At 37.1% G+C, this 20143-nt stretch overlaps 1 protein-coding gene across 2 annotated transcripts in view; it reads right to left on the reverse strand.

Annotated features, from left to right (window-relative positions):
• Window positions 1-1860: 1860 nt before the first annotated feature.
• The window catches only part of LOC143267528 (uncharacterized), a 67484-nt gene continuing 49201 nt past the window's right edge, over window positions 1861-20143 (reverse strand). Inside the window, exons 1-5 of one of the 2 annotated variants that reach the window (XM_076545653.1) lie at window positions 15839-15936; window positions 9436-9537; window positions 5669-5774; window positions 4681-4723; window positions 1861-3494 (exon numbers count right to left, since the gene is read on the reverse strand). In XM_076545653.1, coding sequence (XP_076401768.1) covers window positions 3418-3494; window positions 4681-4723; window positions 5669-5774; window positions 9436-9518 — 309 coding nt within the window. In that variant the 5' untranslated portion in view covers window positions 9519-9537; window positions 15839-15936 and the 3' untranslated portion in view covers window positions 1861-3417. Of the gene's footprint in view, window positions 3495-4680; window positions 4724-5668; window positions 5775-9435; window positions 9538-15838; window positions 15937-20143 lie in introns of those variants that run through there. The other variant, XM_076545652.1, reaches the window with a different exon arrangement.

Raw genomic sequence — 20143 nt, forward strand, 5'->3', positions numbered from 1 at the left:
ATATATGTAAGAAGAATAAAAATAGAAACCACTCATTTTTCCATTTTGACTTTAGTTTATGATCACACCGTATTCACCAACATCTTTTACTTGTAATTCTCAATCCAAAACATATCAGTTCCATCTTATTTTAAAGCCACCGACAACTCGCTCATCCAGATTACTGATCTCTCTGAATGTAGTTTCAGCAAAGGCTTTTATATAAAGACTGTATTTCTGATTCCTTTCACATTTATTTTTCTCCAAAAATTTTTTTAAATCTTAAAACTCAAACTAGGGAATACTATATTCATTCAGAACCTTTTCATGAAAGATGGAATAAAATCCTGAGTTCTTCTGAATGGCCTGTGGACTAGCTATGCAAATGAACCTCTCACTTCATTCTTCATCTTTCTAATTTATATAATTTCTTATTCCACTGCTTCTTCATGAAACTTCTCTCTGTTGTCCAACAGCATCAAATTCTTTCCAATCCCTGATTATTGGACAATGATGCTCCTTCTGCCAAAAATACTTTCTCATCTCTTTGAGTAGTTTTTCTTCACTAGTTAATGTTGTTTGAAATGTCACTTCCAAATCAGGCCTTACACTCTTTGCCTAAAATGAGGGCCAGGTGTTAAGAGGTGAATAAAAAAAATCCTTCCCCATTATCATCTATCACAATACAATATTTCTTGTTTCAACAGCAACTGATTACAATTTGCAATTCATTATATTTTGTTTTCTTATATTATTTTGTGTTTTCAGTAGCAGAATATAATTTTCCAAAATATAAAAACACATGTGTATTTTTCACATATTTAGAATGGAGTGAATAGTTGTAAGGGGAATTAACTATTTTTGAATGGCTTTTTAATAATTAGAAATTCATTCTACCATCAGTAGACTTTTGGTACACCAATAAAAAGCATGCTTAGGTAGAGATCATGGAAACATCCCCATTCACAATAGCCTCAAAGGAAATTAAAATCTAGGAGTAAATTTATCAAGGACTTGTAAGACCTTTACAAGGAAAACACTAAATCTCTGGAGAAAGATATTAAGGAAGACACTAGAAGATGAAGCAGCCTCCCATTCTCAGGATTGGTAGAATAATAGTGTAAAATGACCATCCTTTTTAAAAAAAAATCAATTTATACATTCAACAAAATCCTAATCAGAATCCCCATGATATTCTCCTCAGATGTGGAAAAAAAAACACAATCTAAAATTTAAATGGAATCACTAAAGACCCTAGATGGCCAAGTGTGCTTAAAGAACAAAGTTGGAAAAAATTACCATTATAGTTTTCAAGCTATACCCCAGGGATACAGTAATAAAAAAGAAAAAAATCATGATACTGGCATAAAATCTGACATGTAAATCGATGGAACAAAACAGCCAGACATGTAAATCAATGAAACAAAACAGAAGACCCACACATGAGCACAGGAAGTTACAGCCATCTGATATTGACAGAGATGTCAAAAAAAAAATCTAGAGAAAAGATAGCATCTTCAAAAAAATGGTACTGGGAAAACTGAAAGTCAACATATAGAATAATATTAGACCCACATCTATTGCTCTGCACACACACACACACACACAAAAAACCAACTTCAAATATACCAAAAACAACAATGTAAAGCCTGAAATGCTGAGACCACTAAAAGAAAGTGAGGCAGTGTTCTACAGGATCTAGCTCTAGAAAAAGACGTCCTGACTTAGACTCAATCTGCTACTGCTACAGAATGAAGGACAGCGGGTGACAAATGAGATCTCATAAACCTAGAGGCTTCTGTACATCACAAGAAACCACCAACTGAGTGAAGAGGGAGTCCACAGAGTGGAAGGGGTTCTCTGCCAGCTATATACCCAATGAAGGATCAATATGCAGAACATATAGAGAACTCAAAAAGCAAACAAATAAGAAAATAAATAATCCAGTTAAAAAATGGGATACAAGCCGGGCGGTGGTGGCTCATGCCTTTAATCCCAGCACTCAGGATGCAGAGACAGGCAGATCTCTGTGAGTTTGAGGCCAGCCTGGGCTACAAAGTGAGTTCCAGGACAGTCTCCAAAGCTGCACAGAGAAACCCTGTCTTGAAAAAAAATGGGCTACAAACCCGAACAAAGTTATCAAAATATAGAAGAAAATAAGCAAGGTGTGGTTTGCACACCTTTAATTCTAGCAATCAGAAGGCAGAGACAGACTGATCTCTGTGAGTTCAAGGCCATCCTGGTCTACATAGAGAGTTCTAGTATAGCCAGGGCTATGTAAAGAGACTGTGCCTACCCCTCCCCCAACAATAAATAAATGCCTAACTTAAAATGACTAAGAAATACTTTTAAAAATACTCAACAACCTTAGCAAGTAGGATAATGCAAATTAAAACTCCTTTGAGATTTCATCTCAGTCCATCAAAATGGCTAAATTCAAGAAAACAGCTGAAAAGCAAATGTTGGTGAGGATGTGGGAAAAGGGGACTCTCATTCTCTGTTGGATTGCAAACTGGTGCAGGCACTTTGAAAACTTCACTGTGGAGAGTTTACAAAAAGATAAGAGTATATCTACTACATGACCCAGTAGTATGATGCCACTTTTGGTACACAACCAAATTACTCAATGTCCTATTGCTGAGATCCTTCCCAGTCAGTTTATTGCCACTTTACTCACAGTAGCTGGGAAATAGAAGCTCAAGTGTTTAACTGGAGAATGGCTAATAGAAAAGTGGTATAAATATACCTTGTGCATGTGGATTTTCATTCTTCTATTGCTCTCAGAGAGTAGAGATAAATACCTATGCTTGACCAAAGAGTTGCTACATTTAAAAAGTATAGAACATAAATAACATCAGTTCTCGTTCTAAGCAGGTTTACAAATTACATTACTTAATAAGATCTTAAATAGTTTATTAAATAGTAGATAGGTATAAAAGAAGAGCCATAAAAATATACTAAAAAATCTTCAGCATATCTGCACATATTCCATTGAGGATGTACATATTTACTTTTATGTTAGAATAGAAATAATTGATATGCTAGCCTACTACTAATTTGGAAGATTAAATATTGATACCTTACACTTAAAAATAGACACTCTATCAAAATTAGAAAGAAAATGAAAGAGAACAATGTAGAGGCTTGGCATTTTGGGCTTGATCTGTTTTGTGTTGATTTGGTTGACTATTTACCTACTTAACAATACTTCCTTTGTCTTGTGGCAACATAATTCTGATATTCATGTGGAATTATCTCTTTGTGTCTGCCTGTCTCTATTTCATATTTTTCTTCCTAAGGAAACAAGTCATTCTTGGTTAAGACCCAATAGATAATCTCAGCTATTCATTTTTTATTCTTTATGTTAATTGTAAAGCAAGTTTCTTTCTGCAGAGGAGGTATTTTATGTTTATGCCCTGGGAAGAAATAGAAGAAAATTCAGGTACTCAAGGTCCCCTTCTGCTTCTTAAAACTGGATCTTGAAGTCCTCTTAAGCAGCATATTCGCTTCAGCATCTTTACTTGGAAAAAAAAGATGTTAGTATCATGATGTGTCAATCTTGTTACCAGCTTTTCAAAATTACCCTGACTCTAGGGTGGCATAACAGATTTCCCAGGCCAACAGACCTGTGCCATAACAGAGCTAGGCATCTGAAAATAGCCCCTCTTGACAAAGTTCTCCAAAATGAGAGTCTGTATAGACTCCACGTGCATAGCATTAGCCCCTGCATCCAGCCATTGCAGCCAGTATGCCCTGCACATGGACCTATGGTTTCACAAGTTCCACCACTAGACTCTTGGTTATTGGATGTTCCAGATCTGTAGGAGGTTGCACACATCAATGGCCTCGGATGACAGGAATGTGAAAAAGGTGCCCCCAAATACTGGAAAGTCTCTGGTAGACTCCATAGACCTGTGACTAGACTCTAAACATTGGAGAGGTTTACAGAAATCCTACATGGGTCTTCTAGGCATTGCTTTCTTGGGTTCCCACAGCAGCTCAAGAGCAGATCAAGAGCAGCTACTGCCTCCCAATTTCATCTGCTCTTGATCATCTGCCATGATCCTACTTTCAAATAATGCAATTCAATGTAATTCCCATGTACTAAAACTGTGGAATTCAATAGTTTGGAGTGTTAACACTTGGTTTAATGTTAATAGGTTTTGGGGGATCCTAAAATTGTGTTTATTGCACATAGCTAGAGTTGAGTAGTGATACTCCCAGCTGTTGCCTCTTTACATGTTCCTTAGACATTCTAGAAAGTGTTAACAAAAGGCACACATCAACATCCTCTGGTCTCAATTAGTTGTCCTAATTAAGTACACATGACAAGGGAAATAGGTAACATGAATTCACTTAAATGCTCCCAAGCCCTTCTAATGATCAGTCTGTTGCAGGAGGGATGATTCTTCTCCAAAGTATGCCTTTCAAAGTATGTGGAATGCAGTCTACTAGAGTGCAAGAAGAAAACATGGAGTTCATATTGCTATCCATGCCTTTAGAGCTTTAAAAGCCTGTTTATGAGTTATTTTTACAATATTCTTATATTATAGTATTAATCCTATTTTACATAAAAGTATACGATGCATAAATATACATATTTAAAGTGCACATTCAAAGCTTTTAACTGAATGTACATCACAAACCTAGACTTTGGGAGATTGATGCTGTCCTCATCTACCCTATCACACAGATACTTACCAAATGCAATGTAAGAAAAGTGTGAGAAGGATTCCTGATGGACCTGTAGTAAAAAAAAAAAAAAAAAAAGTATTTATGGGGCATTATAATAGGTAACATTGTACTTATTATGGGGCCTTTAATTGGTACCACTAAAACATTTTATACTCCAGCTTCATTATATAATACAGACATTTATTGCTAAACAATGGGCAAACTGCATGCATAAATTTGCTTACAGATAAATCTATGCTTTGCTGGTATATTTTAAAGTAGAAAAATGCACAGAGATGAGGGGTTTTTAAAACATATCTTAAAATGAATTAAGAAAGTGGATTAAAAAAGCAGAAGACAATAGAAGGTAGGAATTCAGTTGTGTGGTAGCTTTATACATAGCTTGAAGTAAAGTAAATCAGAGACAATAAGATATTTTTTCATGCAAGGAAAATAGAAAAATTTTAGGCATGGAATTTGGGGTAAAATACCTTTGCTATAAACAATATAGCCCTGCCAATTGTGCTGAGAGAGAATGGGGTGGAAATGACTGTGCCAGAATTAGGTAAAGAACTAGCTAAACAAAGAGCTTCTGGCGTCCGAAGGCAGGAGCCAGAAAGTACAAAAAGATCAGTTCAGTGGCATTCAGCCATTAGATACCAATGAAGCTAATCCACACTGCAAACTTCCGAGCAGAGTAGATTTTCCTTGTTGTCTGTTCTCATAGATAATCATTAATTTTAAGTGCAGCCTGTGCAGGTGCAGAGAGAGTCCCCACTGTTCTGACATTGTGTTGGAGTATTTCCAGGCTTGCAAGCTGGTCTAGTCCTTGAGTCCCTTCCACTTCCCTGCCTCTCAAATTCACTCACACCTACAGCCAGCCAGTTTAGAAACAGATCAGTTTTCCTGGCATTCAGGGAGGTTCATTTTTTTAATGGGCAGCTAAAATTCCATGAACTTATTCAACAAGTGACAATAGAGACACCCTGTCGCTTCTATGAACTATGTAAGCTACCTGCTCAGGTGGCATGGTTGATGTTCTTCTGAGTAATTGATCGCCTCCTCTGGACTGGATTTCTGATATTTTTATGCTGAAGGATACATAAGATGAGTGCTTTGTGCTGTAAAGAGATGGGAATTCTGTTTTTTTTTTCTCATTCTGCATTCTACAGATATTTAAACACAAGAGTTAGAGTCACATTCTTTGAAGTGAAAACTTGAGGAAATGTAGCTACAATTAGCCCTCTGAGTTAAAGACATTTGTGTCTTGAATTTTAATTCCAATTACACAGCTTGCAAGCAAATGCCGGATGGACCTGTTTTCCTCTCTATTTAGAAAAGGGAGGAGGGAAAGGGAAGCTGCACATGGCATCACTGGATACAAGCCAAATGGCAGAGTGTTGGGGAAGAACTGGCAGCCACACCATCTGAGAGATCAAACTGGCGACGACTTTCAATGCATTTCAAAAATAAGATGTAGCACAGGATGACAAGGACAAACTTTCCAACAAAAGCCCCGAAAAACATTTTTTGCTCCCTCCCCTTTTATGCAATTATCATTCCAGCTTCTAGCTTTCTAAATGTCCCCACTTGATTTTTAGCTATGTAGCTATTTTGCTATAAATGTCAAGAAAGTCTTAAAGACTATATTTTTCTAATCTTGAAGATGCTTCAAGATTTTTGTACTTGAGGTTTTTTTTTTAAAGGTTCTAACAAACAAAGGGAATTTGGAGGTAACTTCTTAAAATGGAAAATATCAAAAGGGATCTTTACTAAAGAAAAGAGGACTGGCTATTAAAATGGTTTGCAGGCTACTAGGCCCATAACCAAGACTAGGATAACTTGAACATAATGGCCCTTTTTATATGACACCCTTGGAACATGTCCAAGGCAGCCATCTCTCTCCAAACTATTGCTGCACTAGAGAGAAGTACAGACTATCAAAGCCCCATTTTCCAGATAGTAAATTCTTAATGCAAGAAATTTAAGCCTTACTTAATGGTCCAGAGCAAAAAAAATGGGGGTTGTTCTGTAATGTGTAAGCCTAGATTGTTGTGTATGGCTTTACTCGTTTATGCCCATAGTCTGTTAGATGTAGCAAAGACACACAGACCTAACCAAGAGGAAACAGTAGTTGAGGAGATATGCTTAGTTATTAGAGGAGAAAAGGCTCTGATATACATGACTCTAGGAAAGAGCTCAACCTTCTTCAGGTGTATGTCTAGTCTTACCTGCTTCAAGTCACAAACACTCTTCTTTGGTCTAGTAAGAATTATACCATGGGAGGCTCTCCACAAAAAGGATGGGAAACCAGAGTTACTAGCATCTAGGGTTGGTAAATTTGGTCAATGTGAGGAAAGGAAGAATCCTGAATTTGGTTACAGGCTTGAACAATGTCCTATAGCCTGGCTTTGTTAGGACTGAAAGTACTAGTTGTGATCTTCGCTGAAGGTTGTCTTTGCATTCACTCAGAACAAAGTTTTGTTCTGAAGACCACCATCACTGTGTCCCAACACTTAAGTCAATCAAAACAAAGCAATAACCAGTTCACCACCTTAATACTTATCTTAAAATTATCAGTCACTCCATAATAAAATTGCTTTATGCATAATAAAACTGCTTAGAAAGCCTTATGTTCAATCTCCTCTACTCTGAGTAAATTAATTAATCATTTATATTACTTATTATTTTTAAATTCATGTGATTTGATAATCTGGCCTTTTTTCTCCAGTACTAGAGGTCGAACCTATGGTCTACATCCTACACATACATTTCACCATTATATTATATCCCTTGAATGCTTTTTACTCTTATTCTGAGGCAGGGTCTCATTAAGTTGCCCATGTTGGCTTTGAATGCCAGCATTTGTTCCAACCTCCCTAGTTGCTAGGATTATATACCTATGTCACAAACCCTGGATTGGCATGCTGTACTCATAAATCTTTCAGTTTTTGTTTGGTGTGGTTTTACATGGGGTGAAATATTGTAATTCTCAAAAAAGAACAAAACAAAACAAGTAACATAACATTTCTATTTAAAAATGTGTTGAGAACAAATGTTATATATTAGAGTATTCAAAGTAATTGAGTGGAGTGAATGTTTTATGGCCTCATTTTACAGAAGAGCCTTAACTATCTTTATATTTTGAAAGGTTTGTTATAAAAAAATCTTTAAATTAAGCATTGATTGGTTTATAATGCCCCAGAAATTAAACTCATTCAAATTTTTAGAAACACATATTCAGGCTGTACATCATTCAAACACTAACAATACATGGATATTTTGTTGTATATTATTATACCACAAGTCATAATCATAAAGACTTTTGCTTCTTGTGTGTTAAAATGATAGTTTATAGAATTCAGATAAATTTTAATAGGAGATTAATTTTCATTACATATCACTATGCAGACTTATGGTATCTAGTTATAATCTCAGAATTCATCCTGAAAGGATTTCTGGCAAAAGAGTCAAAGGCACACCTGCTCCCACAGTTAGGAGTACCACAAAACCACAGCCACAAAATATACACAGAGGACCTGATGCAGACCCATGCAGGCAAGGTGTTTGCCACTTCAGTATCTGGGAGCCCATTTGTGCCCTGCTTACTTCATCCAATGGGTTGTATTACGGTATCCTCCATCCCCTCTGACTCCCACAATCTTTCTGTCCCTTCCTCCACAGGATTTCCAGAGCTCTGAGGGGAGGGAACTGATGGAGACTTCCAATTTAGACTCTCTCCCTGCATAATGTATGGCTGTGAATCTCTATACCAGCTTCCTTCTGCTGCTGGAGGAAGATTCTCTGATGATGAATGGATAAGGCACCAATCTATGAGTACAGCAGATTTTGACTCTTTTGCCTGCTCTTGGGACTTCTTTTCCTCCTGTTGGGTTGCCTTGTCCAGCCTCAGTGTGAGAGCTTTTGCCTTGTCTTTTTGTATTTTGTTTTGTCGTGTTTTTTCATGGTTGTTGTTTCATGGGTGCCTGCTCTTTTCTGAAGGGAGAAGGAAAGGGAGTGGATCAGGGGAGAAGAGAGGTAGAGGGGGGAGCTGGGAGATGTGGAGGAAGGGGAAACTGTGGTGATGATGTAGTCTATGAAAGACAAATCTATTTTCAATAAAAAAAAAATAAAGAAACATTTTTTAAAAAGGAAAGGAAAAGATTCCTGGATGTTTTTCTTGTTATAAAGTGTGTGTGTGTGTGTGTGTGTGTGTGTGTGTGTGTGTGTGTGTGTGTGAGAGAGAGAGAGAGAGAGAGAGAGAGAGAGAGAGAGAGAGAGAGAGAGAGAGAGAGAGAGAGAGAGGTGATATACACAGGTACAGGTGACAATGGGGGCCAGAAGAGGACGTTGGGTACTCTGGAGCTGGAATTATAGGTTGTTGTGAACCATCTGACATGGGTGCAGGGAACAAAATTCCAGTCCTCTGCAAGAGCAGCAAACACTCTTAACTACTGAAATGTCTCCCCAGCACCTTGTACATTTGTATTTAATAAAACTATAGTTCAGTTCTTTACCATAATAATTTTTCTGTCATTAAAACACTCATTTGCTTGTTCTAAAATAAATAATTTTCCACTTTTCTATTATTTTAATATAGTTCATGTAAATGGACCATTCTGTCTTTGAACAGTTCATTAACAACATCTAAAAGCCCTACTCATCACTAAATGACAAGATGAAATTACCAAAAAGGAGACTCTGGAATACAGCCAGTGAGCCTGACTGAAATTTGATAAAATACAGGTACTCTTCGGTGTCTTGCACATAATTGGAACTCACCAAATGTGGGCTGATTCACTGACTACTGAGTTGGAACTGTGGCAAGGATGGATGTACACAGGATGTTCAAGCAGCTTATGCATGATGAGTGAAGTAAGTTACCTACAAACGGGGGATTAGAAACAAAACATTTTTAAAGATACCCTGAAGCATAACTTCAAACATTCTATCATAGCAATGGACCACTGGAAAGCTTGCACAGCAGATGGCAGAAGCTAACGTCCAGCTAAAATGAAATGGCTGCATTTTCAAAGGTACCAGCTGCCCCCCAATGGGGAACAGACAGAGCTTTAAATGTAGGTCAGTCTTCATTTGTACATATGGTAGGGAAAGGGCTACCATATATGGAAAATACATTTTCAGCTCAAATGTATGAAAAGTAAGCAATGTCTTCCTAATAAAACATATAATAATAAAAGAATAGGAAACACTGAAACATTCTTTGGAATAAGCTACAAAATATGTAGTAATAAAATATTATATAAATGATGTATTATATACAAAATAAAACCAAAATTCACAAAAGTTGGAATTTGTAAGTTAAGTGATAACAGAGCTGGGAATACAGGGGTTTCCTAGAATGCATGGGGCCCTGGGACTTCCTGCCTCAGTCTCAGTACCACAAAAAATTACATGATGACAATAATGATTTTTAAATTATTATAAATCACAATTTAGTTACATGCTACTATTAAGGAAAGGTATTTGATGAAATTGAATTATTTCTGTTCATAAACATAAGAGAAAATCCATCTTATGTTCTACTTTATTATCTTTTCCACATGGAAATTACTAGGAGCAGTGTTAGAAAACAAAATGTGAGATGAGATTAAAACCAAGATATGTGACATTATCAGCAGGGGGCGCTTTAGGCTGCTATTTATTTCTCTCAAATGCTTGCAGAGTGGCTGCAGAAGAGGAGAAATGGATGGCGATCCTCAGGACAGAATGGACATTAATTCCCAATGTCAGAAGGAGGAGTTTGTGAGGATCAAAGCACAGCAAGAAAGTGGTAAAAATGTTGAGGAAGAGGTAGACAGGGTCACTTCATGTGGGTTGCAATATAGACACTTCATTTTTTCTGATTGGCTTGAGGAGACTTGAAAGGATTATAATAAAAAATGTGCATTCTAAAAATCTCTTAAAGATGACCTTTACTATTAAAAAGAATGAAATAAGTAAACATTTGTTGTTCTTGCTTGCAAATTAAGGATGACTCACCATTGTGTTGCTAGCCTCATAGTAATGGCCACACTGAGAATTTGTCAGTCTAAATATGTTAAACAAGCATAAGCTAAAAGATTTTTCAATGAATAGGATATGAAGGTATGAGAAGAAAATTCCCAGAAGCTTCCTCAGCAGGTGGTAGAGCACCTGGGTTACTGATTTGACCATTTTCCAAAATGAAGAGTTCTAGGAAATTCATATATTTGGGGATCGAAGTAGAGATCATGAAAAAAAAAGGGGGGGCAAAAGTTGAATTCTATTATGCACACAATAAATGTACTACGTCTATCAGACAGCTATATATGGACATCTAGCAAGTAATCAAACATAATAAATCCAGAGCACATGGAGTTTGAGACTGTAGATGAATATATAGAAGTCACCACAAAAGAGTAGTTCAGAGAAAAGGAACTTGATTAGATAGTGTCAGAGTAGAGATGGGAGCTAGGACGGGCTTTGGTGGTATGCTCATACATACACACACTAGGAGAGCATAGGGAAGGAAAGGGAAATAGCAGGAAGTAGGAGCTTATGGACACATAATGAAGGCAAAATACTCTAAGACTAAACAGGAGTATTTAGTTGTGCTAAAATACAATGTGGTCATGAAGTAAAGTGGGAAGTGTTGGGTCTAATGTAGTGTTGACATGCACCTCAAGGGAAGAAGCAAATGGGAAGATGATGAATGAAAACACTAACTATTTTGTATAGTTAAAAAGAGTTTGTGTAGTAAGAAAGATACAGTCAGGGACCATATAGACAAGAAAAATTTTACATTTTTTAAATTAATTTTGTTGTGTATTTGTATACAGATACTTTGGTAGCAAAGAAAATATTCATCAGCCTGTGAGGAAGACCACAATAATTCATTCCCCACCCAATGTGCTTCCTTACAATGAGACTGACATTCTTCTCATTAAGGTGGGAGGTTTGCATTTCATCCTCATAAGTCTCCACAGTTTATGGCCCAGCTTAAATCAAAAGGACCAGAAAAATAGACTGTGTGATGCATCTTGTTGTTCTGAGAGGAGGACAGGAATGGCAATGCAATTTGCTCCCCGGTTCCTGGGGCACACCCACTGCATAGTGCCAAGTGGCTTTGTGGACAATGACATTGCCATGAAGCCACTTTGCAGTGAGGAAGCCCCAAACAACCTTGCGGAGGTACAGCAGAGGGAAGTTCTGAGACCCTATGATGGGAAAAAACCTAGATTTCTCTTCGTTGCTTTTTCTTTTGAGCTCGGGAGATTATCTAACTATATCACGGGGGGATCTTGGGTTAGCATCTGCTATCTGATCACTTCCTGAACACCTGAACCCATAAAGGTGATGAAATGTCTTTTTAAAGATACATATTCTAAAATAGTTTATTCTTGCTGCCACTATAGCTATAACAAAAAGAGAAAGGGGGAAATCGCAGAAAGACTTGGATATATAACTGAGAAAGACTACAATCCAATTCACAAAGGAAAAGTTCATCCATGATAGAATATAAACAGGCCAGCTGCATACAACTGGTAAACTCGATAGTCAGCAAATGATATGTTTATCTTCTGGCTTCTATTTTCTCATCAATATGTAGACAGTCTTCAAAGAATGATAAAGTAAAAGGATGCTAAAACTGCAAGGAAATAAGGTATAAAATGTTACTGTAATGGGACTAGAGTAGTGATTCCCAACCTGTGGGTCATGATCCCCTTTGGGGTCAAATGAGCCTTTTACAGGGGTTGCCCAAGACCATCTGAAAATACAGATATTTATATTATGATTTATAACAGTAACAAAATTACAGTTTTTAGCAACAAAAATAATTTTATGGTTGGGAGTCACCGCAACATGAGGAAATGTATTAAAGGACCACATTAGGAAGGCCACAACATTTGATAACTAGAGAGCAAGGTTCTGTGGAAATTGCTCTTTTGAAAATATGTCATAAAGGCATGCAGCTCAAGAGGAGTTCAGGGGACATAACCTTGAATATTACGCAGTTAAGTAACTACAAGTCTAATATTTTAAACAAAGTGTTTACATGGATGTTTCAGATAGTAAGAAAAATAATTGGCACAGTGAAATCAATTCTTGAAGTCTTGGGAATTAGCAAGCATAACTGTGGCCATGCAATGAGAGCTGAGATGTTTTACAGTGTTTATACTCATGTGCTTCAAATGAACTAGGAGTTCTGACATACATTAGTGGGACAGACAGACATCTTGAAAAACTATTAAAAAATAGTGATGATCTAGTCCACATCTGATTTTCCCTGTTACAAGGAGAAGAAGAAGAAAAACAAAAAAGCTTCACTTAAGATGATGTCCAAAATTCCGTTAGCACAAATGGTGGTGAAAGGTTGGGCAGATGGCTCAGTTGATAAAACGACTGCCATGCTGTGAACAGAAACACCCGAGTCTTGATCCTCGAGAGTCATATGAAAATATAAAGGTAGTAGCATACACTTGTAATCTCTGTGCTGGGGAACCAGAAACAGGAGGATCTCTAGAACTCACTGGCCAGCCATCTAGGCACACTGGTGAGCTCAGGGTTCAGCTCTGAGCTCTGCCTCAAAAAATATAGTGGAAAGCAAAGGAAAAAGACATCCAGTGCTGATTTCTGAGCTACACACACACACACACACACACACACACACACACACACACACACACACACACAAAACATGCCCACACCTGCACAATGAGGAAAAAAGAGAAAGCAAGAATGGAAGAAAGAAGGAAAGAAGGGAGGATGGAAAGAAGGAAGGAAGGAAGGAAGGGAGGGAGGGAGGGAGGGAGGAAGGAAGGAAGGAAGGAAGGAAGGAAGGAAGGAAGGAAGGAAGGAAGGAAGGAAGGAAGGAAGGAAAGAATTTTCCCATTCTCAATATTGCCAACTCTGTTTCCACAGCACGTATGTTCTGCTATCTTAATACCTTTACAGCAATCCCAGGCTAATATTCCTTTCCTAGTTTCCAAGATTCTGCTGGTGTTAAACACACAAATTTAAAGATTCAAAGCTAGATTCCATTTATAAGGCATTTATCTTTCTGAACTCAAGTTCCCACATGCACTGTAAGACACAGGGAATATCGTGGAATAAGGGGAAGAGACAATGTAGGAGACTATAAACAGGGAAAGAGATGGTGAGATGATGCTACCTTTGACACAAGACCCAGCTAATGCAGTCATATTCCAACCACATCTACAGCTGCCAGCAATGGACCTGCATGTATAAGAGCAAGACTATCAATAGGAAATCATGAATGGAAGAAGAGGACTTACTCCTCCCATTGGTTACTAACAAATTCTGGAGAATTAGTCAAGTGGAAATGATAAGTCAATAGAAAAAAGGGAAGATCAAGTGGAAATGATACGTCAACAGAAAAGATACAAGATGAATTATACACAAAACAGTGGAAAGGTAAGGATATGTGTGGAAAGCAGAGAGACTTACTCAGACTAGGAAACATACAAAGCCATGTGGAAGTAAAATCTTGATGTATAGTCTGGGTATTCTGAATTTGAGTTTGTGATCAAGATAGAACATGATGCAATTAACACTGATGTTTCTTGGGATATATATTTGATTTATGATCTCTTTCTTGTGTTTGATTTTTTTTAACATTATATAAACTAAGAAGAGAAGTAGTGATTCAGGTAATAAGGACAATAGGTGATAGTCTTATAAAAGCATATGAAGTTCTGGCTTATCCTAAAATAATATTTTGGTCATTATTAATGATAGAGATAGAAAAATGGTTCTCAACCTGTGGGTCATGACCCACTAAGGGTTGCATATAAGATGTTCCACTTGTAGGATATTTATATTATGATTTATAACAGGAGACAATTACAATTAGGAAGAAGAAATGAAATAATTTTATGGATGGGGGCCACCACAACATGAAGAACTGTATCAAAGGGTCATAGCATTAGGGAGGTTGTGAACCACTGATATAGACACAAAGTCATAACACAGGGACAGTTATTTGGGACTGTGAAATGCAGGTACAAGTGCTACTGTGGACAAATGAGAAGCAATCTTTCCACAGCCAAATGGAGCTTTAGGCCTAAGAAATTAGCAATTACAGAATCAGGACCATGGACAGACATCCTCTCTTTGACTAGGAAAAGTTATTTCTGTTTTTGAAGTAAACTGTTATTAAGACTTTGTTGTTAAGAAGTGAAAATTCTTAGAAGATATCATAAAAGTACTGGTTACTACTTCCTGAAACAATGTAGGGACTTAATAGAAATTTTAGGGATTAAATAAAGGTTTGGAGTTGCTGTGAGTTACACGATAAAATAAAGAAAATGTCAAGTGTCCTGAAAAAAATCCACAAAGATACCCCCACAAAAGACTGCTGGCAATGGCCAAGACACAGCCAGGACTGACCTACTCTGGTGATGGGATGGCCAAACACCGTAATAGTTGTGCCAGAAACCCCATCCAAGTACTGAGGAATCTGGATGCAGACATCCATGGCTAGGCCCCGGGTGGAGCGCTGGGAGTCTAATTAGCGAGAAAGAGGAGTGTTTATGTGAGCGAGAATTGTTGAAACCAAGGTTGGATAAAGCACAGGGACAAATAGCCAAACGAATAGAAACACATGAACTATGAACCAAAGGCTGAGGGGCCCCCAACTGGATCAGGCCCTCTGAATGGGTGAGGCAGTTGATTGGCTTGATCTATTTGGGAGGCATCTAGGCAGTGGTACCAGGTCCTGGGCTCACTGCATGAGATAGCTGTTTGAAACCTGGGGCTTATACAGGGACGCTTGGCTCAATCTGGGAGGAGGGGACTGGACCTGCCTGTACTGAGTCTATCAGGTCGATCTCAGTCCTCGGGGGTGGCCTTGATCTGGAGGTGGTGGGAAAGGGGGTGAGCTGAGAGGAAGGGGAGGGGGGACAGGAAGGGGGAGAACAAGGAAATCTGTGGCTGTTATGTAGAACTGAATAGTATTGTAAAATAAAATAAATAAATAAATAAATCAAACATGAGTGTATATATGGAAGGAATTATAGTTTCTCTGGTAAACATAAACATAAAGTAATAACATGAAAATATATAACTTATAGTTTTAAAAGGCAATAATCAGTAGTTTATATCTTTCATAGAAACATAATACATGATGTTGCCTTTTACCTCCTCGACTTCCTGAGCTGAAAGACATCTGATAATATCTCACCATGATATTTGATATTCTGGAATATGTGTTCCTGAGGTCTGGGAAGATATCTTGTCCATCCTTGCATCCAACCTCAGCACTTCATGCCTAATTAACAGATATAAGTAGTGAATAAATATACAGCTACACATATTAATGTGTGACTCTTGGTGGGGTAATAAGCACTCATGATAGATACACTACTCAAACTGGTTTTTGTGTTGTGAAGATCTTGTGGTATTCTACTTGTTATATATACAAATAAGTCATATGTATATATGACTTATGTATGTATGTATATATGTGTGTGTACATGCATACATATTATTATTAAAATATTAATCTATGATTAATACTGGGAATTATTGCTTACATGCCTATCCTCCATAGTGGCTAGAAGTTATTGTGAAAGGAAAATAGTATTTCTAGTATTTTCTAAAAAACAAAACTATCACATTACAATATTTTAATCGCTAGGTGTTACATAATGGGCTATAAATATATACAGCAGACAATACCACAAGAGAAAAAAATCTATTTCATTTCTACATTTCCATGGTAACTTCATGGCCACAATGAAGGGCGCAGGTTAAAAATGGATTCTTTTCATTAAGACCACACAACAGGAGATGACAATTAACCAACTGAGGAGAAGGCTAATGAATTTAGCAAAAGAAAGAAAGAAAGAGAGAAAGAAAGAAAGAAAGAAAGAGAGAAAGAAAGAAAGAAAGAAAGAAAGAAAGAAAGAAGGAAGGAAGGAAGGAAGGAAGGAAGGAAGGAAGGAAAGAAAGAAAGAAAGAAAGAAAGAAAGAAAGAAAGAAAGAAAGAAAGAAAGAAAGAAAGAAAGAAAGAAAGAAAGAACAAAGCTACTTCATATTTTTACTGTAAACATTTAGAAAAGAAAACTCCAAATATAATGTTCGATGTATTCTAGTCAATTTCAAGAGACAACTTGAGCAAATCCTTGATCTTAAATGTTCGATCTTCATTTCTTGACCAGATTGACTAGCAGAGGAATCGCCTAAGCTACAAAGTTTTGTTTTGATTGTTGAGGTCACATAAACCCCATCTGGTAAATAAGACTGTGAATCTTAATCACTGTATGACAGAAGAAAACTCCAAAAGTAAAAAAAGACTAATTAAAATTTATGTACACAAATAACAGAAGATTAATAACTAAAAACCTAAGATGAAACGTTGCCTATTCAACTGAGCGGGATACCGGTCAGGATTGGACAAATTCTTTTTAAAACCACGCACTTATTTGCCTGATACTTTGCCATTCTGTGGCAACAAGGCATGTAATTCAAAACTGAACATTGTGTCAGTCATTCAGAGGTTTTGACTAAACAAGGCTGAACATCTGCATATTTGGAGGAGTGCCTGGCTTTCTAATTCACTAGCTGGAAAGAGATGCCTCATTAGCTGTTATCCTAAGCATCAAGAACATTGATTCATTATGCGTATCAGATATCCTGTACTGGTTTAGGTTACATTTATCTTATCATCTAAGATTATGTTGATTTTATTTAGATTACATCCAAATAAAGGATAATTAAACTTGTGTGTGTGACAGGAAAGAATCTACTATTAGATGATTCTGCAGAAATGGAATTAACTCCCTGAATAACCTTCAAGGTACAGGGGGACTTTCGGTGCAAGGAAAAGAGGCCTGGGTCAAACCTTTCTCACTACATAGCTTCCTAAGGAATGTTGTGTGCCATTTGACACATGGGCCTTGATTTCCACAGCCACAAAACAAGTTTAAAATATCTTCTTTTACAGCCTTTTAGGTATATTGACGATATCAATGGTTAATTATTGGTTACAAGTTCAGACTCTGGATTCAGAATCATCTGATTTGAATGGTCATTAGCACAGATACTATCAATGTAGTCAGGATTCACTTTCTTCATCTCTAAATTTTTGCTATCACAACATCTGAGTATTAAGTAAAACATGCACTGTGGCCGGGCGGTGGTGGCGCACGCCTTTAATCCCAGCACTCGGGAGGCAGAGGCGGGCGGATCTCTGTGAGTTCGAGGCCAGCCTGGTCTCCAAAGCGAGTTCCAGGAAAGGCGCAAAGCTACACAGAGAAACCCTGTCTCGAAAAACCAAAAAAAAAAAAAAAAAAAAAAAAAAAAAAAAAAAAAAAAAAAACATGCACTGTGGTTGCTAAACAGAGGTGGGTACACTACAAGCATCCAACAGGCAAACATTTGAGAAATTTATAGAAAATAGGATCGAGGTAACTTAGAAAATACAGACAGCTATAAACACCCCCATTTCTCACATTTGAGATTTCCGAACATGTAAGATGTACCCCATTTTCAAAGCATCCAAAGGTTAAAATGAACAATCATTCAAAGTGACATAAAGTGCATACAAAATTTAAACAAATATATATTTAAACAAACATATATAATATGTCTATACATATTATATGTAGTTTATGTATATACAAGAATATGTGTGGTGGTATTGTGTTCCCCAAAATATTGTGCACTCTAATAAATTTAACTGGGGTCAGAGACAAAACAGCCACAATATTAAACAGAGGTTAGGCAGTGGTAGCACACGCCTTTAATCCTAGCATTCCAGAGGCAGAAATCTCTCTAGATCTCTGTGAGTTCAAGGCCACATTGGAAATAGCCAGGCATGGTGATACAAGCCTTTAATCCCAGAAAGTGAGCCTTTAATCCCAGGGAATGGTGACAGAAAGCAGAAATATATATAAGGCATGAGGACTAGAAACTAGAAGCTTTTAGCTGGTTAAGCTTTCACGCTTCGGAGCAGCAGTTCAACTGAGATTCATTCTGGATGAGGACTCAGAGGTTTCCAGTCTGAGGAAACAGGATCAGCTGAAGAACTGGCAAGGTGAGGTGGCTGTGACTTGTTCTGCTTCTCTGATCTTCCATCATTCACCACAATAACAGGCCTTGGGTTTGATTTAATTAATAAAACCTTTTAAGATTCCTGCTACATATATGTATTTATATATTTATACATATCATATATAGTTTATATATATACACACTTGTATATATATTTCTGCCTCTACTTGTCTTTATATTCTTTTTTCTCTTTCCTTAAATTCCTTTGATAGATGTACAAAGATTAGCTAAAACTCCCCGACTCTACACCAGAGATCAGACTGGAAGCTAAATTTCACTTGGCACATGCTTCCTCTTGTGCACAGTGCTTGGAAAGTTCTTCCAAAATAGACCAACTGAAAATTTCAAATGCAACCAAGATTCTAGCCAGAGCTTAAAATATCAGAAAATCTGATAGTCCCTTGCACATACATCCTCGACCTGCTGAAATGTGTGAGTCTAATATCATGGCCCATGGCCAGTAACTATAACACTATTTTCATCAGACCTTTTTTTCTTATAGAAAATAAATAATTCTCTAGACACAATCCTCTATCAAAATCTAGAATAGGAAGTGTACCTCTAGGCTATAAATATGAGCATAAAACCATATAGCAATACTTTCCTGATTAGAAGTACTTGAGGATATTAAAAACACTATTCATAAGATGACATAGTTCAATAAAAATTCAAAGATCAAGCTCATGTGTGTCACTAGCACCCAGATCAAGAAGCAGAATGTTCCTAGCACCCCAGATGCTCCTCTGAGCTTTCTTCCAATTACTCTTCCCACAAGGATTCTGCTAGTCTCAGTTCAAATGTCATTGACTCATTCTGTCCTTCGAAATGTTATGAAGTAGAATCACAGCATTCTTGTATGTCTGCCTTCTTTTGCTTAATGCTTATTTGTGAGGTCTGCTCATATGATCACATGCAGTTGTAATTCTATTGATACACTCTATAGTATAATCAGAGTTTATTCATGCCCCTGGCAACTTCATTTTCCTATCTGTATCTTTTTGGCCACCTGGTGTGGCCCCTGATCCAGACATGAATCCTGCCTTAAGAAACATTCACACCTCCAGTTCTTCTAATACCTCAAAAACTCCTGGACCTTCCACAGGCTTTGAGTTCTATACATAAAAAATTTTGAAGTTTCAAATGAGCTTCTTGACCCATGTATAGATGAAGTCATTCAAACCTTCTCTTTTATCCAACTCCAAATTCTTTCCTTTCCAAGTTTTGCTTCATTTTAAATATGCCCCAAATGTCATGAATTGACAGAGAGGACAAGGTGCCTTGTCTGTTCTTTAGGGAAAGAAGACACTGTGCAGATTTTACAGTGCCCTTGTACAAAAGCATAGTATTGGTACTTAGTGAGGGAAAATAACCATTTTTGCTATACTTTGAATGAGATAATATTTGCACCAAATATGTATCCATATTTTAGCAA

The sequence above is a fragment of the Peromyscus maniculatus genome, chromosome 10, assembly GCF_049852395.1.
Source record: "Peromyscus maniculatus bairdii isolate BWxNUB_F1_BW_parent chromosome 10, HU_Pman_BW_mat_3.1, whole genome shotgun sequence".
Lineage (NCBI taxonomy): Eukaryota > Metazoa > Chordata > Mammalia > Rodentia > Cricetidae > Peromyscus > Peromyscus maniculatus.